Below are 27,904 nucleotides of genomic sequence, written 5' to 3'. Positions count from 1 at the left end.
TACTTCCAGTTAGCATAATATGTTTCTACTAGTCTGCTTTTTCTTAAAAGTATTTAGAATACATGTGAAATGAAAACAATATCAGGAGGTGGAAAGGGAAGAAACCTGTTTTTAGAGCATCTGTCAGCTTCTAAGGAACAGAAGAAGTTGTTTGAAGCATCTGGTAGGCACCAGCACACGCTGGGTCAGTTCCTTAGTGCAGATTTCTGAAGCTGTGAAGATCATCCTGTATTTTTCCAAAACCATTGTCCTATGATAGGAATTCCAGAAAACTGTAGAGGATGTCCTGGAAGAGCAAGCTGACAACAATTTGTTCATAGGCTCACCAGAAATTAAGCCCATCCATTTATAAATGAGCAGGAAAATATATTTTCTATAGAACCATAGAGCAAGGAATCATGCCAGTATGAATGCTACATCAAACAGTTTTCCTGCATAATTCTGCACTCACAATATGAAGTCACCAAGATTTCTGGAAGAATTTTATGTGTGTAGGCAGCATTTTGTCAGGATGCCACAGAAGGAGTCACATATATCAGAGAAATGATACTAACCAACTCCTCTTTCCTCTGCCAGAAAAATGGAAATACCAATTTTTCATTCTAAATCACATTAATTAATTTTTTCACATCCAACAGAAAGTGAATCCCACCTAAACTTCAGTCATAGGTAAAGAACACAGTTGAGTGGCTATTACTGGATTCTGCAGGCCAATGATCAGGACTCAGGGTTCACCCTAATGACTTCCTGCAAGAATTTTGACTAGTGTGTTTCCTGCTAAAAAACAGTGAACAGGCTCCCACTGGAAGGCAGTGAATCTGGTTAGAAGAGTAAGTCATGGCAGAATTCACTGGGTAATGTTCCCATGCTCAAACAAGAGCCTTACCTGCTATTCCTCCTAAAAGACTAATAATTCCTATTAATTTTTCCAGGTTTTTGTATGTGATACTTGTTTTTCCCAGGGAAAAGGTCGTGGTTAGAATGGCTGGGGGTGGGGTTGTGGAGGTGTGGGTAGAGACAGTTATATAATTACTTAAGGTGATTTCACTTTATAATGCTAGTTGGCCATTCTTAGTCATGCTGTAGAGGCACAGTGGTTTGATGGGATTTTTTTGGTTTCCTTTTCCTTGCAATGAAAATCTGAACTGAGTTAATATATAGAGCAAGTCTTTGTTGTACTCATGGTGAAGGATTAGTATTAGAGTGGGAAATGTTCAGAATGTCAGGTTTCAAAAAACATTGATTTTCTTCTCACTTCTGATTTTTTTTTGGCAAAAAGTAATTGCTTATTTATTTGTGATTCTAGTCAATGTTCCAGTATCCACTGGTGATACTTGGCTAAGTCTGAGCTGTCTTTCCCACTCAATATGCTAATGTATTGAATTCAGTAAAACTAGCATTTGAAATCTGTTTCAGTTTAAAATAATTAACCTCAAGAATTTTTCCTCATATTGACCAAAGGAATTTGTTTTCTAATTTATGAAAATAGCAGAAGCAAGATAAAATTTGTTTTGAATTTCAGATTTTCTGCAGTTTTGGCAACAAACTAGTGCTTATTTTTAAAAGTTTCTATAAGTTAACAAAATCATTAAGAACGATATGCAGGATGTGTTTTGGGGATCAGAGAGGGAAAGTATTTTTATTGTTCAGTCAAGGACAAGATTTGAGTTTGGCACCACAAATGAAGGGCAAAGGCAGAGAGGAAGGTATCTTAAATTACTTCTTGCAGGTACTTCATATGATCAGATAAAAGTGCCATTCTATGCTGGAACTGAAGAAATAAACATATTTCTCTTCAAAGTAAGCAAAACTATCTTTAAAAAATGAACCTTCATTGAATGAAATTTTAAGATATATATGCAAGCAATAATTTTTCTGGGCAATAAATGCATATTCAGCACAGTTTCAAAGCTTTGACAGAGATTTTATGCTCTGGCAGTTTGGAAAGCAGAACTCCTTAATCACAAGGCAGATATATCAAAAGAAATTCCTTCCAATGCTTCAGCAATTTGCCTTAAGAGCCTTTTTACGTGCTGTCTTATTGATACGATTCTTATTTTTTTCTTGTTGAGTCTCAATAAAATAAACACAGTGGTGTCCTAAGAGAAGCACTGATATGTCTAATTCCTTTATTGTATTTTCTGTTGTACTTAGGTTCAGAGGGAAATATCAAAGTCATTACTAAGCCAGCTTAATTACAAGTGAGTAATAGAGGCTAATGAGGATTAATCAGTCTTTACAGCCAAGCAGCTTTTCCAGCAAGAAATCTGCTCAGTCTTTAGCTGAAATAGAATTTGTTCATCTTTCTAAAATGAATAGGAAAGCATTATCTGGTAATTACTTTTAATAACTGGACACCAAGAGAAGTGGTATCTCTTTGGTAGCAGATAAGTTTTTATAAACACACACATACACACACACACACACACACACACACACACACACATGCATACACACATACACACATAAATATATACTCACTTCTGTCAGTTTTTGGGTAAAATCCTCTTCTTTCAGTTTTTGTAGGATATAACATGTCTTACTGAAACACATGGTACCTACTGCTCTAGCAACCTTCAGTTTCACTATGAGTTTTGAATTGTGTGAAACAAGGAATTGAGCACAGAAGAAGTACGAAAAGCAATGGTCCCGCTGAGGACTAATAATACTCTTCCATGTTAAAAAAAATAGCCTTTCATTAAAACTTTATCTGTTTTGAACCTTTAAATGAAATCTCTTCCATACAATCCTCTTCTCCCTTGCCCTTTTTCCAATCATGTGTGCACATTTTATCTGATCCTTTCTTTTCTGAGGTACCTGTGGCGCCCATAAGGTGCATTAACTGCTGATGGGGGAGTCAGCTGTCTGGCTTGAAGAACCAAGCTGAAGGTGGCCCTTAGCTACCCTTTAAGACAACAGAGAGATGGGAGGAGAGCAGACCATCTCTCTGGCCTCCACATAGGTGATAAGGACATTGGGATTACAGTGGGAAGGAAAGCACAGTGTATTTCCTTTTTAAAGGTCATGAATGCCAGTGAAAGGTTTGCTTTCAAAATAACAGCTCAAATAGGAGGGTTATGGAAGGGCATGCTTTTTTGATCATTCTAATTTTGGATGTTCTTCATAGTGCTGTTATTTTTCCTAAAATAACAGTTCAAACCCTCTCTGTTCTGTTTATAGTGTTTGATGATTGTGCATTGTAGGTGGAAAGATTATACCCAAAGTGTTCTTTAAGGATTCTACACTCTATCAAACATTGTTATTTTACTACAAAATCCTTCCTAATATTTATATTATTCATTTGTTCTTTTCTTCACTCTATCTCTTTTTATATTTGTATGGAGAGAAAAAAATCCTAAAGCTTCATGGATGTTATTTGAGAATTTCCCAGAGGAAAAAGTATTTAACACATAGTATTCCTACAGTGCCAAAAATGTATTATTTTAATTTGCAATGGCAAATATGGGATAGAGAGGAAACAGGAATGGAGTGATAGGACTTCTATAAACAGTGATTAAAGTGACTCCACATACTTCATAAAGGCAGGGACACATCCATGCTTCCAGCCTATGACATGAAATCACCTTATCAATTTACGAAAAGGAAGAAATTTGTCTAATTGTCATCATCTCACAGTAGTCTAATCCCGAATCTTGTTCTCAGCTACACCCCAGATATTCCATAATTGTTTCAGTACAACATAGATGATGTCAGAGACAAAATTAAGTCAGCTGCTTAGGATGAGAGTTGTTTAATTGAGTAATTAACTGAGCTGGCCAATCCATCATTAATTCTAATGCCTAGTAAGGGTAAGATCAAATTGCATTTTCCACCCTGTCTACTGGCACCAGTTACACTTTGCACATTTGGAACTCTTCTACTACAAGTGCTGCAAAGGTAACCATTATGGCCAACCTGATCCTGTCAGCCCAGAGCTTTGAGCAGGGTCTGAAAACGTGGGATACCTATGCCCAAGTGCTCTCACGAAACAAGTCCTGTAAGAATACTTACATGTAACTGAATATATGCTGACAACATCAAATTTTGGGAAAAATACAACAGCCACAAGATGGGAGACTGATTAATTTCCCTCCCAAGAAGTTTGGACCCACATCTCTAACCTCTTAGGGAGGTGCCCTAGCTGAAGCCTGTACTGGTGACTCTGGTCTCCTTTGGCTGGAGCTGGACCTTTAGACTAATAAAAGTACAAGTGCCTAGAGGTGGGGAGCAGAGGCAAGACAGATGTGATTGTTAGTGGCTGCGGACTCCAACCCTCTGGAGTCCGACTGCTCCCAGGTATAACTTCAGGTTACAATCTGTTTGCAGGAAGTTTTTTAGGATGCCTGAACATCAGGCTGGAAAATTGACATATTATGCCTTCCTGTTTCTTGTATTCTTCACAAGAGCAGTGTCTTGGGTTAGCTACACTGCTAGCCTGAGCTGACATGCCTGGTTTTACATCCTCCCGTGCCTCACCAGAGGTTCTGTTTCCTCTAAGCTACACTTTGCAGGTTTTTGTGGAGGAACAGCAAAAGGCAAGAGGTTGGGCAGAGCCCACTCTGCTGTGGGCAGGGATGGGGAAGGGCTACACGGTGGATCCAGAGGTCTGCCAGCAAACAGCTGTTCCCTCTCCCTTGCACTCTAAAGTGTAGCCGTGGAAAAGGGTTTTAACCCTTTAAGTGCAGAGGAAATAAGATGCACAGCTACATGGTTGTCTTTCATGAAAGGAAGAAAGAGACAAGTTTATTCAGAAACACACTTGGTTTTATAGCATGACTTGCAACTCCAAGAGTAGAGAAAAGGTGATTGGTTCAGAGAGAAGACACCCCATTCCCAGGGCCTGGTCACACACCACAACAGGTGTTCTATCTTGTTATTAATTCCTTTTTATTTTGACCAAATTATCACCCTGGGAGAAATTCTCCCTAGCCTTGAGCTGGACCAGCTTATCGGCTGGGAACAGAGCTGAGAAGCTGCAGCCTGGAATATTTTTCAGGCTGTAATTTTCTTACTTTCTCAATATGTGTCCCACACCAAAGCAGCTCTGAATTTTATGTTAGTACCAGCAAATTAGGCAGATGCAGGTGCTCAGCTGAAGACATAAAATCTTTGTCCCCTTACACACTTTTAGACCATATAATTTGCTGTGCCTTGCAGGCTCCCATCATGTGTAGCTGTGGTTTGAGGTGACTTTGTGTAAGCAGATAACACTTCAGAGTCTGTTGACTTAACATTAATTTCTTTATGCAGGTTGTCCCTGTCTTGCTGATCATTTTAGCAAACAGAATAGAGAAGTAGAGAGGGAGTGAACAACAGATGGAATACAGAAGTGAAGAGAGAAGAACATGTAAGAGAAGGACCAAGAAAACTCACAAAGAGGAAGCAAAAAAGAGAAAAAAAGGGGAAAGGAGGATAAGAAAAAGAAAAATAAAGAACCAAAACAGCAGCCTAAATTATACTCAAAAATTACTTTGTTCATAACCTGAAATGACTAGAGAGGTCCATAGGGCTAAGTACTGCTAGAAGCATTACCAGTAAGCCAGTAAGGGTAGATGATCTGTGGGTAACCCAGACACACTGCTCTGCCACCTTCAGCCACTCCCTGGTTAGAGTAGAGAGAATGATAGCAAAGGTGTCCCTAGAATAAGCACACATAAAAGCAACAAGAGGGATAGCAAACCATTTTGCTAAACTGACAACTAAGCACTCACATTGGAGAGAAGAAATATATCTGCAGTTACCTCGCTACAGCATCTGTCAACTTATTTTTGGTTTAAATCTAACCAATGCAAACATGGAACACAAATTATGCCATAAACCCTATAAACACATCTGATGCCACAAATATCACCCTAGTTTTGCCAGGCTGCACAGTGGGACTGCTCCAGACTTTCAGAGGAAATCTGGAAATCTAGTTTAATACTTTCAGTAATTATCAAAATAAAAATGATCTGTAAGTTATGGAAAAGTGAATATGTATCATTGTGATACTATTTTAAGGCATTTTCTCTATTATAATGAACACCAATGTAACTATACTCTTGTGGAAGTTCTCATAGTGCCTAGCTCTCTAAAAATGAGTAAAAAGAAACAAATGAATACAAGTTAAACACAAATCCAAGATGAGTTCAAAGACTGTAGTCAGTGTAGGCAAATGGTTATGTTAAACCTCTGCATTTCTCAGCTAATATACAAAAATTATGCAAGTTAAAATGTTAAAATTTGGGAGGAGCAAAGACAAGGCAGGGAGATTATTTCTACTGTACAATTTTCTGTGAGAAGACCCATTTCTTTGTATTGGTGACACCTCCTAGACAATATTAATGCAGCTATGCTGGATAGGAAGCCCTTAGACCAGAAGGAATTTCTAAAATGACTGAACTTCGAACATGAAGCTAGGATGATACCAAAATAGCAAATGAAGGGGAAAAAATAATAAATAAGATACCCTTGAAAGTTCATTATTTGTTGTATCTGTTTACTCTGTCATGTCAAGCTGCCAGATTTTAATCAACTAACTCTTTGATTTTCATTAAGCTTGTCTGCAAAGGTAGCCACTTGCTGACACATGTTCTGTAGATACAAGTGTTTTTTCGTTTGTCTGAGGAGTAGATGTGTTCCTATCTCACTGGGCAACGGAACCCATAACAAATAATAAGGCAAACTGTGAGAAGGACTTTCAGATGTCATTGGAAGTCTTCCCACAGGCCTTAGTGAGGTCTGATCATGTCCTATGAAGAATTACAAAGGTTATCACTTTTCTTTTACCAAGCATTCACTGAAAAAAACCCCACATTTGTTGATGAAAGAAGAAGTTTTATCCTGAAGCCTACTACCAGCAGATAAAGGTAATTTCCCAGGGAGAAGTGAAAAGACAGTAATCTTTTTTGTACTATAATACTAATGTAGGAAGAAAAAACCTGATCTGGTCCACTTCTCATTTTCAGTCATTCCAAACCATGTTCACGAACAATTGTTTACTTATTTCCAATTCCAGTTCCATCAGTGATGGTAATCCAAAAAGGGAAGAGGAATATTTATGGCAATATCTTCATCTTGATAGTGGTCTCCATTTAAGTAGACATATCCCTTGTAAAAGGCACGGGGCAAGAAACCTTATCTCCATAGACAATTAAGTTAATGGTTAAATCATGGACTTCACTTGATGTTGGGTCTACATGCATGTGAGACTGAGAAATCAAGTGTTTGTAGAAGTGGTATTGAAAAGGATTTGACTAAGTGCAATGACTATTATTCCCAGCTCAGTTTTGTTTTTCTAAAAGCTTGCAGTCTATTTGTGTCTCCTCATCAACACCTCCACTCATTGGTTTTGGATACTTTCTGTAAATCCATATTTATTTATGGTATAAATAATATAGGTAATACAAGTTTCACAAGGTAGTCCAAATTTTTGTCTTCTCCCAGCTCCAAACTATGGCAGAAGAAGTGTTTTTTTCATTTAAAACATAAATAATTTTTTAGGTTAGCTTCAAATATTGTAGCATAGAAACTTGAAGGTTGATTTGGGTGTCTTAATAAATACTTGGTTTATATATAATATGCACACAGTTTATGTACTCAGATTGAATTTATTACCATACACTCCATATATGTTAATGGGGTCATTTTTCAAAATGTTCTGCTTGAAATCTGAATATTTATGCCTGGATAACATGGATGGAGAGTATACTTTGCACTGGCTTCTCTAAAGAATAGGATGGTAGGTTTGACACTGATTTTAGAGAAATTCTGATGTAGGTTTTACGTGTTTTATTACCTTCTGCCTAGAAGGATTCATGCTTTCATTGAAGGAAAATAACAAGGAAAATTGTAAGGAGGGACCAGATGTATACTACTCGAAAATACTTGGTTACCAGTAGTGGACATTTTCACCTTAGTACAGGTGTTCTTGGCATTTTCAAAATCTGACAAATAAGTCAAAGCAGTCTAGATTCAGTAGGGAGCACTTCACTGCTGAAATAAAACTTATTCAGTATAATAAAGTCCTTCAGCCAGATCTTGAGACAGATGCAAGTTTTGCATAAATAGCAAATGAGAGAAAACTGTGCTAATAATTTGCTGCTAAGCTCAACAGCTGTATAACCGAATAAATTTAAACCAAAACATATTTGGAAAAGCAGACTAAGAGCTCATTAAACCTATTAAGATAATGATAATTTTTGACATAATACCAGTTGACAAGAATCAGTGATTGAAAAAAACCCAGCTGGTTGCTCAATAAAGCTGAAGCTCACCAACTGCTGAACTTTAGCTCAAGAAACATAATAGTGTTAATTTTGTCAGTAATCCTTACAACATCCAACAGAAACAGCTGTTAGTTTTAATTTTTTGCATGTAAATGCCCATATTTCAGGCCTCAGAAGGAGAGCAGAATTGCACTCTTAAAGGGCATAGTTTCTACAGTCCTTCATTCGATTAAACATGAAATTTGCAGAGAAAAGAACCTGCTCAGCCAGTTTGGCCCCATTAAGACTTCCTCCATTTTTGTCTGTTTCATCTTCTTCTGAAAAAGCAAACATAAGTGCAAACCTCCTAATAAAGCAACCTTTTTACCTTTGTCATATCTCTTTCACTCAGCCTTATTTCTGGATTTATGATTGTGGTGCCCAGGAGAAAAATCTGAAGAGTTGTAGTCAGTGTTTAAATTTGAGAAACTTCATAACCTCACATTTTTATGGCTGGACGTATTATTAGTCTATAGACAGAAAGTACTTTCATCCAGGAAGCAGAATCTTGATTCTACTAAATCGTTAAGAAAATTAGCTGTTGACTCCAGTACTGGGTATTAACTGGAGACTGTAACAACATATTTGCTTGTACAGTGAATAAATAACATCATTTACATACTTTCTTTAATCCTTTGTCTGAGAAATGAGTGGACATGAAGTAAATGGTGATTTATATTCTGAATTAAAATCTCTTCCTCCTTCATGGAAGTCAACAAGATTATTAGCTGCTGCATAGATATTCTATTTCGGTAATTCCTACAACTATCTCAACTCACTGTAACTTTTTTTTCTTGATTTGAAAGGACAGGAAGAGTTAATTTGTCATCCTATTCTTCAAAATACTCTATTTCTATTTACATAAAGAAATAGAATTTGAAGATGCTTGTCTCTTCCACAGAAACTGACTTTAGCTCTGGAGTGGTCAGTTTAGTGGGGGGAGTCTTATCTTTAAGGCCCAATACAGCATGGAAGTCTCTGTTTCAGTGAGTTTCCAGACCAAGTTCTCAAAACCTAGTAGCTTACATATTACTGATAAAAGCTAGAATTTTCAATGACTGTCCAATGTTTAGAATCACACTACATAGCACTACATTTAAAATAATAAGTTCTGCAGAAAGAAAGGAGTTTCAAAATCCTTATATAGGAAACAAAAAGGCCCCTAGGTGATATTTGAAAACAAAAATATCTAAATAAAAATAAATATTAAAATAATGCCAAAAAATTGAAATTCAAACTCTCTCTCTGCCTTATTTTTTGCTGAGTATCAAAATGACATCTGCTACTCCAGAGTGAGGTAGAAAAAGAGCACTGTGGACCTCTACTAAAACTTCAAAGTTCTCTGCTGAAGTTATTTAAAGAACAAGGGACTGTTCCCTAAGTATATTTTGCATTGGGGTCAAATCTGTTGTCTCATCTATAGTTTCCTCAGAACTCATGTTTTTGTGGAATTAAGTTCTGGACATACTTAAGAGCATGCCTCCATTCAAATTAGCAAGGCTTTGCCACCAGTATGAAAGAAGAAATAATTAACGTAAATATATATCATGGCGATTTTTCAGGGGGAGAAAAACCAAAAAGATCATCCACATTTAGACTTCCTTCTTCCTTTTAAGTCCTCTTGTGTTTGATTATACAGCATGTTTCTGATTGTGTTGGTCACTGACTATAAACACTTTCCCTTGTAGGATTGGTCCTGTGATGCCTGTAGCTGTGGCCAGTGGAATAAATCTGTATGCTCAGTGAAAGCAGTCAAAGGTCAGTAGTGCAAAGAAAATGCTTCTTTCTAGTAATTTCAAGGAGTTCTACAGCTCTGTGTTCCAGAAAGAGTGAAACTTTGCAGAAAACTGTATGAAGAAGGGAGTAACTGGCAGCCAAGAAACAAGGGAGCAGTTAGGAAAATCTCACTGTCATTTCTGTATACTTTTGGCAGCATTCTAGTAATCCAACAAAAGCAGTAAATAACATAGCTGGGTCCTCAGTTGCTATGGGCTTTCTAAAGAATTTTATACCCTTATTGCTGGGGAAAAATGAGATACAAAGTTGAAAGATGTTTGAGGCACATACTTTATCGGGAAGATTTTGATCTATAAGCCTTATGTTCAAATTGTGTGACTTTGCTAAAAAGGATTCTTAAAAGAAATTTTTTTTCTTTTGGAAAGAAGTTGAGAATTTTTCAATATTCAGGGGACTCCCTTCTCCTTCTCCCTTTTAAATAAGCCAAACCTTTGTACCCAAAGAGTTTCCAAGGTCTAACTGTTCCTTATTCTGACCAGGGAGCTAGGGTGACAAGGAAACATTAGGGTGAATATCCAGTAAAAATTCTGTCCAGTGGAATATACACACATATATTACATATATATGCACACATACACACAGACACAGTGTGCAGTTTTGGGACCACATTATATGAAGGATATAAATGAAGATGGTGAAGGGCCTTGAGGGGATTCCATATGAGGAGCAGCTGAGGTCATTTGTCCTGTTCAGCCTGGAGAAGAGGAGACTGAGGGGAGACCTCATTGCAGTCTACAACTTCCTCATGAGGGGAAGAGGCAGGGCAGGTACCAATCTCTTCACTCTGGTGACCAGTGACAGGAATTGAGGAAACAGCCTGATAGAGAGGCAGAGGACATTTGGTTTGAAGATCAAAAAAGGTGTTTCACTCATATGGTGGTTCAGCCCTGGAAGAGGCTCCCAGGGAAGGGAAGTGGTCACACCACCAAGCCTGACAGAGTGCAAGAAGCATTTGGACAACGCCCTCAGGTACATGGTATAATGTTTCACAGTGTCCTATGCAGGGCCAGGAGTTGGACTTGGATGATCCTTGTGGGTCCCTTCAAAATCAGGACATTCCATGATCACTTGAATTGATATTGTGTATGTATATGTGCACTATTTCCAGTCAGTGCACTAGTGACTGAAAGTAATATCATGGTATAATTAGGAGATACTTGTCCAAGTTGTAAGCAATTATTTTATCCTTTCCCTATATCCAATGTGGATTTTGAGTCATAAGTTTAGATATCCTTCAATTTTTCCTTCAGTTAGTCCTCCTTTGTGAGTTGTTTGATCCTTTTGTCTAAACTTTCCGTCTCAGAGTTTTGTCACTGAGCCTTTAGCTTCACACTTTCATCTCAAAGATAATTACTCAGTCTACACTATTAGAAGGAAACAATCTGTTTGCAGAAAGTTTTTTAAAGTGCCTTCTCTTGCCCATGGCCTAACTAGGTCACAGAGATGTGCTTTCATCTATCTTTAGAAGAAGGCTTATCCAGCATGGAGCTTCCTGAAATAGAAATAGGATTGTATTTAGTGCTCCACTCACCTTCATGCTCTCCACCCAGCATTTCCAAGAATTATGGTATAAATAGAATCAACATGTCACAGATGATAGAGGGAAAATATGTCTAGTTTTCCAACCCAACCTTTGCCTGGTTGGCTAGATACATGCACACAAACACATTCATGTAAGTGCATCCCTCAGGAGGGCTACAAGGATGTCACGAGCTTATGTAGAGAGAAAACTGGAGAGGCCAGAGCCTAGCTCCAACTTAATCCAGCTACTGCCACAAAAAATAACACAGAAAGTTCTATATATACATTCACATCAAAAAGTGAGCCAAGGAGAACCTTCACTCTTTGTTGGATGTTGGGTGAAACTTAATGTCAAATGGTGAAGAAAAGGCTGAGGTACTTTGTGCCTTTTTTCTTCAGTCTCACATAGTCAGACCAGTCATTCTCAGGGTGCTCAGGCCTCTGAACTGGAAGACAGAGACAGGAAACCAAATGAAGCCCCCATAATCCAAGGGGAAATAGCAACCTGCTACAATACTTAGACTGGCACAAGTCTGTAGGACTGATGGGATCCACCCAAGGGTACAAGGGAGCTGGTGAAAGTGCTCACGGAGCTACTTTCCATCATTTACCAGCACTCTGGATATCCCAGAGGAGGTCCCAGTCAACTGGAGGTTAGCAAATATGACTGCCACTTACAGGAAGGGTTTGAAGGAGGGTTGTGGAGCTGTTCATCCTGAGTGCCATCACACAGCATGTACAGAGCAGCGCGGGAGGGGGTCAAGCTCAGCCAGCGTGGGTTCATGAAAGGCAAGTCCTACTTCCCCAGCAGGAACTCCTTCTATGACTTGCTTAGTGAAAGAAGGAAAAGCTATGTATTCTGTCTTCCTAGACTTCAACAAAGCTTCTCACAGTATTTCCCACAGAGTTCTCCTGGAGAAACAGACAGCTCATGGCTTCGTGTGTACACTATTTCCCATTTAAAAAAAAAAAAGTCAGGATGCACTGGCCCAGAGAGTGGTAGTGAATGGAGTTACATCCAGCTGGCAGATGGCTACCAGGGGTGTTCCCCAGGGCTCAGTACTGGAGCCAGTTCTGTTTAATATCTTTTTTGATGAATGTGGGATCAAGTGTACATTCACTAAATTTGCAGATGAGTCCAAGCTGGGTGGGAGTGTTGTTGTGCTGGAGGGCAGGGAGGCTCTGCAGAGGGATCTGGGCAGGCTGGATCATGGCCCAAGGCCAGTGGTGTGAGGTTCAACAAGGCCAGTGCTGGGTCCTGCCCTTGGGTCACAACAACCCCAGGCAGTGCCACAGGCTGGGGCAGAGTGGCTGCAAAGCTGCCCTCAGGAAAAGGACCTGGGGGTGCTGGTGACAGCAGCTGAACATGAGCCAGCAGTGCCCAGGTGGCCAAGAAGGCCAATGGCATCCTGGCCTGTTCCAGCAATAGTGTGGCCAGCAGGAGCAGGGCAGGGATTGTCCCCCTGTACTTGGCACTGGTGAGGCCACACCTTAAATCCTGTGTTCAGCTTTGGACCCCTCAGTCCAAGAAGGACACTGAAGTGCTGGAGTGAGTCCAGAGAAGGGCAGTGGAACTGGTGAAGGGTCTGGAGCACAAGTCCTGTGATGAGTGTCTGAGGAAGCTGGGGTTGTTTAGTCTGGAGAAAAGGACTTCAGGGTAACATTATCACTCTCTACAGCTGCTTGAAAGGAAGTTGTAACCAGGTGGGTATTTGCCCCTTCTCCCAGGTAACAAGTGACAGGACAAGAGGAAATGGCCTCAAGTTGTTCCAGGGAAAAAACCTCTTCACAAAAAAGGTGGTCAAGAACTGAACCAGGCTGCCCACAGAAGTGATTGAGTCTCCATCCTTGGAGGTATTTAAAAGGTGTGTAGATGTGCTACTTAGACGTAGATGTTTTTGTGGTGGCTTCAGCATTTAATGGCTGGAATTGATGATCTTAAAGGTTTTTTCTAATGAAAATTTTCTGATTCTATGACTCTAGAAGGACAAGGGAAAAGGTAGCAGCTTTGTTTATGAAATTTATAACCAATGTTTTAGATGAACACAAATTCAGATGAAGTTCCCCATATGATCAGTGGAACATAAAGTTTTGCCAGGAGAAAATTATTAATCTGCCTCATCACATTGTATCATCAGATATGCTCAGAGCATTTTTAGGTGTCAGCTACTCTGGAGTCCCAGATGTTTTGTTGACATCAAAGTTCTTTGTTTAGTTTTATAGTGGTGCTTTTGCCCACCTGTTTAGAAACAAACAAACAAATAAAAAAATCTTAGATAAAGCCTATTAAACAGAATGTAATTTGGAGAGTTGTCAAATGTCTTTCCTCCCCCAGATCTGCCAGGCAAATATCTCTGTGATTATAACAAAGAAAATAAATTAATCTCCGCCTTCTTATTACAATACAAAGTGCGAGTAGCCAGGAAACATGGCTCAAAACCTGATGGTACACAGTGTCCTTAGATCACTTGGCCATTGTTTTCTCTCACAGCAGCACATGTTAATGATACAAAGAAGTTTAACATTTTTTGGCTTTAGCTTTTCATGTCACAACCATAAAAAATGTGTATATAATTGTTTGTATTGCCATATCCTTTAGATGCACTGCCAGTTTCTAGAGCCTGTTCATGTGCAGCCAAGGACAGAATTTTGCCCACAAACAGACTGACTGAATTAAATTAGGGAGAAACATTGCCATACTGATTCATCTGTGAAGTAGTGTGCTGCAGTACAGAATGTTTGTGTTGTAAAAATGTGTGGGTCAGACCTGCTGCAGGAAGACCAAAGCGTTTTTGCTTTCTGCTTACCTATTTAATTCTTCTTTAAAAGCCCTTTGTCTTATACGAACCTAAGAAATCCTTAGTTTTATTCATTTTAAAAACCCAGCAACCTTCAAAACAATAAAATGGTCAATAGAATGTTAAATCCAGAAAAACAGGAAGAAATAAACATATTTGGGGTTCTTTTGCTTATTTTAAGGAATTTTGGCCACAGAGAAGAAAATTGAATATGATGAAGAACGAAGAAACAAGTTTTAATGTGGACAATACCCGAGCCTCTCCCTTTTCTCACTGCCTGCAGCCACTCAGCCCCATTACAAAGCCACACAGAACAACTCAATTTGATGAAGAATTCAGGACACACCTCTCTCATTTCCGCTATGGTCCTCCTCCTCTTGAAAACATGGAAACATTCCCGGGGTCCTTGGAAGGAGGGTCTCGTAAACGCAAGAGCATGCCAACAAAAATGCCTCCTCCCATCACCATTGAGGATTCCTCATCATCACCAGATAGAGCTGAAGATCACAATGACATAGGCTCTTCCAGTCTCCCCTTGGTGTTCCAACAGCCAGCTCAGCCCAAGTACAGTTCCCAGATGATTGACCTCTGCAACTTTGGTTTTCAGTTCTACAGAACTCTGGAGCATTTTGGAGCCAAGCCCATTAAGCAAGAACCAGTGAAGCCTAACATGGCATGGCCCAGTGGCCCAGCATTCATGCAGGCTCCTTACCCTTATTATCCTAAAGTCCACCCTGGCTTAATGTTTCCTTTTATTGTACCACCAAACTTTCATTTCAGGAACCCTTTTCAAATGAAAAGACCTCCAGAACCCCCCTTTAGGAGGACTGAAGTAAAAGAAAGTGGTGAAAACAAACAGAAAGTGGAAAGAGTAGATGTCAACCTTCAGATAGATGACAGCTACTATGTTGATGTGGGGGGTGAACAGAAACGCTGGCAATGTCCAATGTGTGAGAAATCCTATACATCCAAGTATAATTTGGTCACCCATATCTTGGGTCACAGTGGCATTAAGCCACATGCTTGCACCCGGTGTGGCAAGCTTTTCAAGCAGCTGAGCCACTTGCACACACATATGTTGACACACCAGGGCACCCGGCCACATAAGTGCCAGGTGTGCCACAAGGCTTTCACTCAAACCAGTCACCTTAAGAGACACATGATGCAGCACAGTGACATCAAACCTTACAACTGCAGGATCTGTGGCAGGGGTTTTGCCTACCCCAGTGAGCTGAAAGCACACGAGTCTAAGCACGAGAGTGGGCGAGAAAACATTTGTGTGGAGTGTGGTCTGGACTTTCCAACTCTGGCCCAGCTGAAGAGACACCTAACCACTCACCGTGGCCCTATACAGTACAATTGCACCGAATGTGATAAGACCTTCCAATACCCAAGCCAGCTGCAAAACCACATGATGAAGCACAAAGACATCCGCCCATACATCTGCACTGAATGCGGCATGGAGTTTGTGCAGCCTCACCACCTGAAGCAACACTCCCTGACTCACAAGGTAAGCCAGCTCTCACTTTGAAGAAGTGAAGTACAAGGTAGTACAAGGTAGTACAAGGATTACAGGCTACTAAAGATACGTATAGGTACCTCCTCAGAAATGTGGCCTCTTGTCAGCTGCAGAGGCTTATGCAGAAACCCCAGCATTGCTGGCAGTCGTATCAGCCATATGTCATTGTCAGCCTTAAGAAAGTACACGCAAACCCAAATTTGTTATAAGCAGGAATTCAATTAAACCCCCTGTATCACTTCCCCAAACTGGATTCATATGTCTCTGTTTCTTGGGTTTTATTTTTTTTTTTGGAGTGGCCTTCTGTAAAATGTTGCAGAGCTGTATAATCACCCCCTTATCCCGTAATTTTAAGAGATTATTTTACTGGGAGCCAGTTCTGATACTTTGTTCCCTTAATTAGGAAGTACATGGGTTTGTAGTGGACTGCAGCAAAAAAAAGTATGTTATTACTCATCAGATTTTGAAGAATCATTATAATGAGACATTTAAAAAACTAAACAACCCTAAGAAAAATTCCCCTTTGTACATATGTTATCCAGGATGCCAGTTAATAGAAATGGACAAGTAGGATCATAATCACAGGCAGTTCATATCAAGGGGCAATCTTGCCACTGCCTACAGTGGTGACAGAAGAGTCGGATTAGGGTAGGAGAATGCTTTGGAACATTTCTGGAAATATTGCTTTCAAAAATAGGAAAAATGCAATTGTTCTATTCAAGAAGCTCTGAATTAGAGTATCCACTTTTACAAAAATAATAAGACAAATCAAAATCTTTCACTTAAAAAAAGTTTGCTTCCAGATTTGCATTTGAATTAGTATTTGACTTTTGGCACGTTTAATGAAAAACATTAAAAATACAGAAAGCTACAGCACTTGAGTATTATAGTCATGTATTCTTTGAAAACCAGACAACCTCTACTTCCACATTTGCTTTTTCTTTTCTGCTTCATGCTTATGATTTCTGTTCTTTCTGGAGATTCCCTGGTCTTCGGATTTACCATAAAAGATTCCACTAATTGAAGACTTGGTAGTTTTTTTGTCACAGGAGATGAAATGCCTCATAGTCTTTAGAGGGCTTCTGCTTCTTTGTCGACAGCCTCAGGTGAATTCAGCTGCGAATATAATTTATAGCTCTGAGCTGACTAAATGCAGCCACATATCAGATGAGCAGACACTTGAAACTGCTGGTGATGTTCAGTTTTAGTTTTGTAATTAACTGCGAAAACCACCAACAGTCATTTCACATCTTTTTAAAGAAGGCCTGAAGAAGGAGTAATTGCTCTCAGCACCTCACTAGTAAATCCTTATTACCTTCAGCAAGTGAAACGCTTAAGCTCTTTAATAACAAATTCTTTGATTTTCATAGTATTTAAATCACTGTTTGAGAAGCTGACAGACCACAGATGTGTGAGTAATAATATTGAATTATGCAGTACTAAATTGAGTGGATAGCATAAGAAGTGATAGAAATGTTCTATAAATCTCATATAAAATGAAATAATTCCACTAAGGTTACTGAAAATCCCACTAAGAATGAACAGGTTTTTTCTCTCTGCAACAAATGTAAGATGTATAATCTTATTTGGTGATATTGCTTGACTAGTCTCAGTTGCTTCAGATTATTTTCTGTAACTTTCTTCAAAACAGAGCTTTTCATAATCCAGTCACATTCTATTATTAAAGGCAAGCATTGCTTTGGTCTTTTAACTTGTGGCTTTTATTCTTCGTCAGTAACTTTATAAGTTTGATCAATACTTTAATTAAGCAGCAGAGCAGGAAAGGGAAGCTCTGACACTGATTATGTCTGATTTGAAAACAGACTTCATTATTTCATTAAGCTTACATTTTGTTTTACTTTTCTGTTTCTCAGAAGCTTGCAAGAATTTGTCAGGAGAAAATACATAGGTACCTTGAAAAATGTTGAAAGTTAAATAATTTATTATCAACTCTGCTAATGCAGAATGAATAATTCATAAATTGCTGTACTGACAATTGAATTACCAAGAAAATTTTCCATCTACAGATTTTTTTTCTTTTTTTTCAGGGTGTGAAAGAGCACAAATGTGGAATTTGTGGCCGGGAATTTACCCTGCTGGCCAACATGAAGCGACATGTCCTGATTCACACCAATATCAGAGCCTATCAATGCCATTTGTGCTTCAAGAGCTTTGTGCAAAAGCAGACTCTCAAGGCCCATATGATTGTTCACTCTGATGTCAAACCCTTTAAATGTAAGGTAAGTGCATTTGGTGGCAGAGGTATTAACCTATAGTACATTTCTCTGATATTATTGTCTTATGATATGATAGAATAGAAAAACAAAGCCTGCTAACACATACTGCACTTGCATTCAAAAATTAGCATAAATCAGTCTGATTTTCTTTCTTTATCCAGGTTCTGCTTGTGTAGCACAAAATAATGGACTGTGGTTTACTCCCTTTCCCTTCAGTATCATTCATCCTCACACAGTTTTGGTTTTTTTTGCCCTGTGATCGTTTATGTGCCACAAATGTTTGAAGACAATAAACATATCTGACATTTGTTTAGTACAACCATCCAAATAGAAGTTTAAGTGCTTAATAGTTTGAAACACTAAAAAAGCAGAAATTAAGTAATGCACTCTGCAGAGGATCGTGCAAAAGTAGCAGCCACAACTTCACACAGTGATGCTATGCAACAATTCAAGAAAGGAGCCAGAAAAAGCCACAGCAAAATAAAACTACAGAAGGGATTTGAACGGGCCACGTGTAATTACCAGACTGAAATTCAGGGCAGGATATCAGTATGCTAACAAGACAGCCTCTGAGACCACCTGGCCTTTCTACAATCCTGTGCAAATTCCAGTTTGCTGCTTCCCCGCAGCACTGGAGGCTGATACTCCCTTTTCTCCACCCTCCCCATAAACCTTTAAGACTTTATTGACCGTGTTTACTTCTAATATATTCCTTATGAATTATTAATATCTATATTCTTACTCAGTATTGGATGCAACGTAAGTTCTTTTGCTGCATATCTGGTTAATTACTGTAGTCATACCTTATGAAATGAAAGGTCGTAGATGTTTTTTCCCACTTTAAATTGCTCTAAGATGGCTGTAAATACAGAGTAGCATATTACCCATATTATTATGCATAAGTAACTGAAGGCTGATTTGGAAGCAATTTCTAGAACTCTTTCATCCTGCATCTTTATGTTATCGAATATTTTCTTAAAAGGAATATTCCATGAAGAAGCAGAGGTGGATGAAAAATTTTAAATTTAATTATTTTTCTTGAAAAAATGCATAATTTCAAAATGCCATAGGAATATATGATATATTCCTATATATTCAGTGTTAGTTTTAGTATGAAAATGTCAAAATTAATCCTTCTGACTTAATCATTTTGCTTTGTTAACTTCAAAAACATTTACTTTGAAAAACTAGCAGCAAAGTCGTCTAACTTCAGTATTTTATTTTAAGTTATGTCTTATGAAGATAATATTTTATATAATAGTGCTTACATTATTTTATGTTGATAAAAGAATTTATTTTGCTGAAATTCTTAGGGTGTAACATGTCAGGTCTGCTGGAGATTTTAATTATTTGAAAACATCTGCAAACCTGCCCTTTTGTTCCCATTTGGTTGAAATCCTCCTCTGACTGCCCAAACTTCAGAAAAGAAATTCAATTTTTGGATCAGATTTTGTGGGTGCAGTATGTGGATCCACATGACTTTTTGGGTACGTGCAGATTAGCTGGAAGGTTGTGTTCAGCTCAGTGTTTGATGGTGACAGACTACTGAAGTTTGGAGAGGGCAATAGTTGAAACTGGGAAAAGGAGTATCACCGGTGTGTTTTCCAGATAGTAACAAAAGCTCTACAGGAACACCTGTTTTTCTTATTTTTTTATTTTTCTGTCCCCACCCAGTGTTCCTATGAGGAAAGAAACAAGTAAGCACAGTGAATCTGTTTCTCATATGGCTGAAGGGATATGAATCAACATCAGTGCCCCTGGCAGTGCAACAATAAGCAGAGGCAGAATCAGGAATTGCTTTTTTGCATTAGGAACATCCTAACAGTACCTCTCTGACAGAGCCCTCAAAGACTCTTGAAAGCAATTATTTCTGGCTGGTAGTTGGAGGGTTAAGGCAATGACCAGATAGCAGCCTTTTGGCACCAAGCTCCTCCTCAGCAGAAGGAAGGATATAGCTGTATGAACAGCCTGCTTAACAATGGCTCACATGTCCCCGGGGAACCGCCTGCAAATAGATTTCATCTTGCTTTCTCTTGTACTTTTCAAAGCTTCCTGTTTTCTCACGGTCCTTTTGGACAGTTTACAGTCATTCTCCCTCTCCTTCTTTCTTTGAGGAAAGGAACACCCTTCTTATGAAGAAAAAAAAAAAAAGAAGAAGAATGCAAGGGAAAGAGAGCACAGCAGTAGCCTTTATACTTCACCACATGCAATGGTTTTCTTTACCTTTTTCTCACAGCAAAAGAAAACATGAGCTTTCCTATGTGTCTAATCACAGCTAAGCACATACTATCAAAAGTGAGGGAGTAGCAAATAGTTGTCCCTTCTGTTTCCTCATCCAGCTGCAGCCTGGATCTCTGTTTGATTTTCCTATGAAGAGTGAACTTCTCTGTAGCATTTAAAGGCCTGAGCCCATGTGTCTTTTTTTATTTCTGTTCAAGAAAAAAAACCTGATGGGTTATGAAGGCATTCCACCAACTGGTGCAGCAGTACTAACCTAGAGTTATAGAGAAAGTTTCCATGAAATTTACTGTTGCTTTTAGTGCTGAAGTAATCAATGTTTTAGATATCCAATAAAAGATGCAATGGATTTTTCTTCAGGCCAGACAAATATCTGCAACAGATGTTTTGAACATCACTTTTTCCCCCCATCTACAAAGTGTGTTTTAAGCAGGAGTCAAAATCAAAGAAAATGTGAGAGAGAAGTACTTTGAGAAGAAACAAAACAGGTGACAAATCTAGAAGGATGATACTTCATCCTGGCTTAGGAGGACAAAATCTAGGGTAGAACTAATGTAGACTTTTAGAGCAAACTATACTAAAGTCCATTTCACCAGCTAGGACAACAAAGTCTGTTCAGCAGACTTGATGTGCTCTCTTCAGGACTTTAATTTTGTTTTGTAAAGTATACAGCCTAACAGAAAGTCCACAAGTAAACCATGTTGTTCTGTTATCCCAAGTTCTCTTACAAACTTGTCGTCTTTCACACTTTGCTCGTCAGTGCTCACAAGCCTGTCATGTCAGAGAGAAAGAAAATCTTGTACAATGTTCTAATTTGATCTGCAGACTCAGGCTCTTCACTGAGTGTTAGCTGTGTACTCCAGCTAGATTTGAGTTGCAATCTTCCAGCATATGAGTGAGAAATCTACTTTCTTTTACATCTGGATCATAGGTATTCATCTGAAAGGTGTCTCATGCCTTTTTGAAATGACCAGTAAAACAGAGATTATGCCACAGAGACTCATAATTCAGAAAAACAGTTTTCCTATCTGCATTTCTTTAACTTTCCTGCCACACCTCTGCACTCTAGTACCATTTCCTCATGTCCCCAGAGGAGATTTCAGGACAAGAATACATTTCCACATCTCTAAGATGTGCCTGACTCTGGGAAATGGAAAACCTGTCAACTTTATTCAGACACACAGAACATTTATGCTATAAAGAACTATCCTTTACCAAGCTCCATCTTTTCAGTATGAGGAAAGAGAAACAAAAAAATCTGGTGGAGTCTTAGTAATTTCTAGTTAGTAATTGTCTGTCAAATGAAGGTTTCACTTACTCAGTAATGGTGACTCTGGTTCATGTGGTAATTAGAATAATGTTAAAAAATTAAAATCCGAGGGTAAAACAAGTCAGAAAAAAAAAAAGTAGAAAGCAAACACAGAAGTTTGCAGAGGATGGAAATGACTACTTGAATGTGAATAAAATTATAAATCCTGATAAGGAAAGACCAGAAGACAATTAAGACTGGAAGCCTGTAATAGTGATGTCAAACTCTAGTGTCTTAAGAATGCATAAGAGTCCAGACTACAAAAGGACTCATCTAAATAAACAACAATGAATAAAACTCACCCTTATTGTTCCATCAAAAGGAATATTGCACGATCAATGGCTTGAGCTGGCAGGAACATGCTTCAGGGAAAGCTGAGTCATTCTTGCAGCCTCATGACTGTTTAAATTGCAGCTTACTCACCAGAGACACCGAAGCACAAGGGTTGATAAGCAAATGATGAAAGAATGAGGGAAAAAATGGGTGAGAAAGAAACATAGAAAAACAAGGAATTCCTTTTTCTAACTTTAAGCAAAATGTGCAGCCATTTAATTTCCATTTAAAGAGAAGTAATATTCTACTTGAATTAAGAGTTTTACAGAAACCCTTAATTGGTTTAATAATTCCATTTCTGCCTGATATTGTTCTTGAGTAAAGGCTATATGTATAAATTACAAATGGAATGGTTCACCAGGGCAGAAACTTGTACTTTGAATCACATTCAACTTAAGAGCCTTCCAGATTACTCCCTTAAGTCTTTCTCCTCCTTTCAACAACACTGACTGCTTTTGGGGAATCCTTGACTATGTGTGCTGGTCACCAATATTAAAAAATGTCAGCAGTTCAGAATGTCTTAAATACTCAACCATATGTTTTTGCCTGTAGGATTTTTGCCTGGAACTTTGAAAAATATTGCAGCCAAAACCTGCCAGGGTTTAAGTTGAGGAGCATAGGTCCTATTTCCTTTGAAAATGTTGACCTTGAAAATACTGCTTCAAACTAATAATTTTCGTTTTTACCATTTTTACAGCTATGTGGAAAGGAGTTTAACAGAATGCACAATTTAATGGGACACATGCACTTGCACTCAGATAGTAAACCATTTAAGTGCCTCTACTGTCCCAGCAAATTCACCTTGAAGGGGAACCTAACCCGGCACATGAAAGTCAAACATGGGGTCATGGAAAGAGGATTTCACTCTCAAGGTAATAATTTTCAGCAATATTATTCTCTGTGAGATCTGAATATGCATATCAGTAAACACAAATGGGCTGTGTACTACAGATCCACAAACTTATATCATAGATCCAATGCTATTGCAAGAGATAGAATCCCATAAGCCTGTGAAGTTATTTGCTATATAACTATAGCGTTATATGTCCCGAATAAATAATAAATTAATCCTAAAAATCCTAAATTGACAGAAAAAGAAAATCTGGAACACCTATGGTCCTTTCTCACTGCTTATTGGGTTCCAGTCTGGGACAGGGATGGAATTCTCTATGGGTCTACATCCAGAAGCCTTGGTCATTCTGTACTGTATTGGCGTAGCTGTTGTCAGATGAAGGCTATAGGCTCAAGATCCCATTTACAAGGAAGCACATGGACAGGAGGGGATATTCCTCAAAGTATAAATCTCACAGCATAAGGATTTTTGACTACTGAGGGCATCCTGCAAAACATTTCCAGTCTGCCTACCACATATACTTTCTGAAGTCATCCTCATGGGTGTACACAGATCAATGCTATCTAAAGAAGTGAGAGAATTAGGGAGAATTTTTTAAGGGTTTGGGTGTCCAATATATGTTTTTTTAAGATTTTGCAGATAAATAATCCTTTGATGGGTAAGATTTCTTGGTGTTCCTGGTGTTCAAGTTTTAAGGCAGGTTAGCACACTTCTAAAACATTAATGACATTTGGTGTAAAATTTATGAAGACCCTAATGGCTAATGAAATAAGTGTTTTTTTTCTGTAAATATCCCACAGCATCATGCTAGTTAAACAATTGCTTGTAATTGGAGATTGCCTAAGAGCTTTTCATTGTACAGAGATTCTGCTGCCCTTGAGGCTTACCAGATATGAGAAAATTTGTGAGGCCTAATACCTGTTTGTGAATCCTTCTAACAAATATACCTTGTAGCAAAATAACATCTGCTATCTAGTGAGACAGCATAGATTCTTCAGAAACGAGATTCAATTATTGAGTGGAAAATTAAAAAAAAAAAAAAAAAGAAAAAATTGGAAGTGAGTAAAATAGTGACTTTCACAGGTATTTGCTATTGGGTGAAACCCTCACCTTGTGTTGTCACTAGTCTTTAATGAAGCTGGCATATGCCTGCAGTATCCGAATTCTTTTAAATATATCCTGATGATGTTTGGAGCATTTTTGAGACCACAAATTCCTCTTGGATAATCTGCATTTCCAGCAAGAGGGGAGACACTGACAAATACAAAGACAAACCACATCCAGGATTATATGCATATTTATATGCACTGCTCAAAATCATTTGTTTATAATGATTTCCTCAAGCTGAAGCACTATCTAGTGTGTAGAACTTTTCAGTTGATTGTTTCTCAGTGAATGAAAGGGGGAAAATTAAGGAGACTTATGGACTGCTGAGACTGTTGTCTTTTCATTTTTAAAGTATTAACTTTGGACCACAGTGTCCATAGAACAAATACATTACCATGCATGTAGCCTCTTGAACTCCTCTGATTATGGACTGTGATGATTTAGATCCAAGGGTTTTTTTTTATAAAAAAGAACATGAAGGTGGAAGTGAGTAGGTTGATTGGCAAAATTCGGTTTACAAAAGGCCAGACCATTTCACTTTGCTTCCCAGCTGCATCATCCAGAGTCTGGCTGTACAAAACAATGTTTTGTGTGTCCTAACCTGGCTGTGAAGTGTATGCAATAGCACTCCTTCTTGCAACATCTCGAAGGAGATGCCATGAGATGTAAACAGTGAAGTACTTGAAAATAGCTGGATGGAAGAAAAAGGTAAAATACGAAATACAAAGACACCTCAGATTTTGTTTATAGCCATGTATCAAGAAGTAAAATTGCCTTATATTTTTTTTTCCCTTTTCTCCTCCCCTCAAACCGCTACAAGGTTTTGGAAGAGGAAGGATTGCTCTGTCCCAGAGCAATGTCTTGAGAAGCTTGGAACAGGAAGAGCCATTTGATCTTTCCCAGAAAAGCCAAGGGAAGGGAATCTCATTTCATTCTGATGGTGAGAGTGCCAAGGGAAGCTCATGCCAGGAAGAAGAAGAAGACAACTGCTATGGGGCAGAGCGGTACAGCCCTGCCACGTACCACCATGATGACAACAAGCTGTACATGGCTCAAGATCTCTCTGGCAAACCTGAGTGCATGATGAAGGACTTCAGAGAGTCCTACTGCAATGAGAAGGAAGAGGCGTTAAGTGAGGGAGGACTGGGGAAGAGAATAGGAAATTCAGACAAAGAGGAGAGATGTGGAGAGGGAGAGCTTGCAAACAACAAAGAACATCTCAGCTTTAGATCCTTTGAAAAGGCCAGACTTGGTCACTCTCTCTCTGATTACTTGTATTTCAAGCACAGGAACAAGAGTTTGAAAGAATTGCTGGAAAGAAAAATGGAAAAACAAACAATGCTTATAGGCATTTAAAATGGACATTTTAAAACAGCTGGAAAATGGTAGCAAGAGAAATTTTAACATGAATTGTAAGCTACTAAAGCCTGGAAGTCTGTAGTAGTATTTAGAAATAAATAAGCCAAATTATTAAAAATAATTTAGGATAAAACACATACATTACAAGAATAAAGCAACTCAAGGTCACCAAGAAATGCAATAGATATTGAAAAATAACACTTTTATATTTATCCATTTAATGTATAACAGACAATGGGTTGGGTACAGAAGTTTACTTCCTATTATATGGGGATAGATACTTACATGCAATTTTCTACTTAGCAAAAAGCACCATACTTTAGCATCTGATTTATTATCTGACTAAATATATATGAACACTTCTAACCATATGCCTCAAAAATATCTGAAAATATGAAGTATTTCACATTATAAGACAGAGTGCTATTAAAAATGGCATGCACGAAAATGCTGTCAACATTCAGAACTAATACAGCGCAAATACTTTGATTTACTGAAGTGACTCTATGTTCAACTACTTACAATGAAAAATGGGAAACAAATTAATAGAAATACTAATGTCTTGAGAGGCAGTAAAATTCTGTAAGGCTTTGAAAGGACTGGAATTTAGTACAAAAGCTAGACCTCTGGCACAAGGAATGTTCATGCTTTGCTGTATTTCAACCAGTATGAGAGTATTTAGAAATTCTTGAAGTGAAATAGCATTCATTGACATTTTGTTCTACTGCCTGCTTAGACCAATACGTTTACTGGGCAGCATCAGCATGCAGCATTCACAATCTTGCCATAGTTACACATAACACGGTGCGAGTAATTTAATTGAAAAAAATTATGCAGCTTTGCCATTTTTCTCTTCAGTTTATCATGATTATAAGGATACTTTTGAAATACATAGATCTGATAAATTTTTGTTTCAGAAAGTAAAAATCACTCTCACAGAACAAGTAGTGCCTCACAGAGGAAAACCATCCTCTTATTTGGGTCAGAAATCTTCTCGTACACATCTTGAGCAGTAAACTGCAGGCCTTTCAGATAAATTTCACTCATGTTGTTTTTATGGAGTCAAACTCAGTTTTTCACCTTCTGATTCCCATACAGTTATAAGTTCATAACAAACATGGAGAAAGCATATTCCATTAAACTTTTCATTAATTGCATGAATACTTTGAACAGCATATTAGTTCCTGCATCTTCAAGAAAGACAAAAAGCAGCCCTGCACCATCCTATTGCTTACAGGGAAATAAAAAATTAATTAATCATAAAATTTGTCCTTTGGACATCCCAGCTCAAAAGGTTAAAATCCGTATATATGGTACATCTCTTCCAAATATTACTACCTTCTTCACTTACCTGCCATGTTCTTGATTAGAAATGCATTGCAATCACGCTCTCTATATAGCAAGTTATAATTAAATAAAGTCACCTACTTATGGCTTGCTAAGACAAGTCATACGGCCGCAGCTCTCTGCCTCTATAAGAAGACACACACATTTCAAATTAATGATCCTCACACTTACCAGTTCATCAGCATTCACAGGGTAAAGTCCTTATTCCTCTTATAAAACTACATTTGTGTAGTCCAAAGCTGCAGGCAGTGTTTTCCTTTTTCAAGGCTCAAATGTGGCATAACACATGCAGAAGCTCAGGCAGAAAAAGCTGTTGATAAAAGAAGGAATAACATCCAGGTGACTCTACTAAATTAACTCTATGTCTGATGTGCGTAATTTTTCAAATATAAATGTTATGCCAAAGTGAACTGGAAGGTAGGTCACTTTAAACTTTAAAAAGTCACTGAAAATGAAGTGTATTTTAGAGGTATATAGTAATGTTTCTTCAGGGGTGAACTGTTCTATCATAAACATTCCTCATCCTTACTTTAGCTGTAAGACAATGCCCATTGGAAAAAGAGCCACCTTTCTTTCAAGGAAGACGTTGCCGTCAAGCAAAAAAAGTAGAAATTTTTTAGAATAACGAGTGTAACTGTATTCTTTCTTATACTATAGGGAGAATGATCAGATAGAAATTCAGCATGGTCTACTAAATGGTCCCTCAGAAACAGGAGCAACTCCTTCAGTTAAGTTCAGAGGAGACATTTTCAGCAGAGTACAGTGCCCAGCCACTAATATCAAAGGATGTATTCTATCTGGACTTCAGCAAAGCCTTTGATACTATCTCCCACGGCATACTTCTAGAAAAGCTGGCAGCTCATGGCTTGGGCAGATGTACTCTTCACTTGGGTAAAAACCTGGCAGTATGGGCAGGCCCACAGTGTGGTGGTTAATGGGGTTAAGTGCAGCTGGAAGACAGACACCAAGGGTGCTCTCTGGGGTGTGCCCAGCCCTGTTTAATATCTTTATTAATCATCTGGATGAGGGGATGGAGAGTCCCTTCATTCACTTTGCAGATTCATGGCCCAAGGCCAGTGGTGTGAGGTTCAACAAGGCCAGTGTTGGGTCCTGCCCTTGGGTCACAACAGCCCCAGGCAGTGCCACAGGCTGGGGCAGAGTGGCTGCAAAGCTGCCCTCAGGAAAAGGACCTGGGGGTGCTGGTGACAGCAGCTGAACATGAGCCAGCAGTGCCCAGGTG

At 38.6% G+C, this 27,904-nt stretch overlaps 1 protein-coding gene across 7 annotated transcripts in view; it reads left to right on the top strand.

Moving 5' to 3' along the window:
* ZNF366 (zinc finger protein 366) overlaps positions 1-26,474 on the top strand; it is a 32,006-nt gene extending 5,532 nt beyond the window's left edge. For 3 of the 7 annotated variants that reach the window (XM_014883260.2, XM_014883338.2, XM_088156036.1), the window contains exons 2-7: positions 9,935-10,004; positions 13,293-13,429; positions 14,544-15,872; positions 17,930-18,121; positions 22,696-22,870; positions 24,779-26,474. In XM_014883260.2, the coding sequence (XP_014738746.2) occupies positions 14,574-15,872; positions 17,930-18,121; positions 22,696-22,870; positions 24,779-25,314 (2,202 nt within the window). In that variant the 5' untranslated portion in view covers positions 9,935-10,004; positions 13,293-13,429; positions 14,544-14,573 and the 3' untranslated portion in view covers positions 25,315-26,474. Of the gene's footprint in view, positions 1-6,769; positions 6,849-9,934; positions 10,005-13,292; positions 13,430-14,543; positions 15,873-17,929; positions 18,122-22,695; positions 22,871-24,778 lie in introns of those variants that run through there. The other 4 variants (XM_014883589.2, XM_088156038.1, XM_014883426.2 and 1 more) reach the window with 3 other exon arrangements.
* The last annotated feature ends 1,430 nt before the right edge of the window (positions 26,475-27,904 follow it).

Source organism: Sturnus vulgaris, chromosome Z (assembly GCF_052056855.1).
Source record: "Sturnus vulgaris isolate bStuVul1 chromosome Z, bStuVul1.hap1, whole genome shotgun sequence".
Lineage (NCBI taxonomy): Eukaryota > Metazoa > Chordata > Aves > Passeriformes > Sturnidae > Sturnus > Sturnus vulgaris.
Note: the sequence above shows the minus strand (reverse complement) of the source record. Positions and strands in the feature narration are given on the sequence as shown.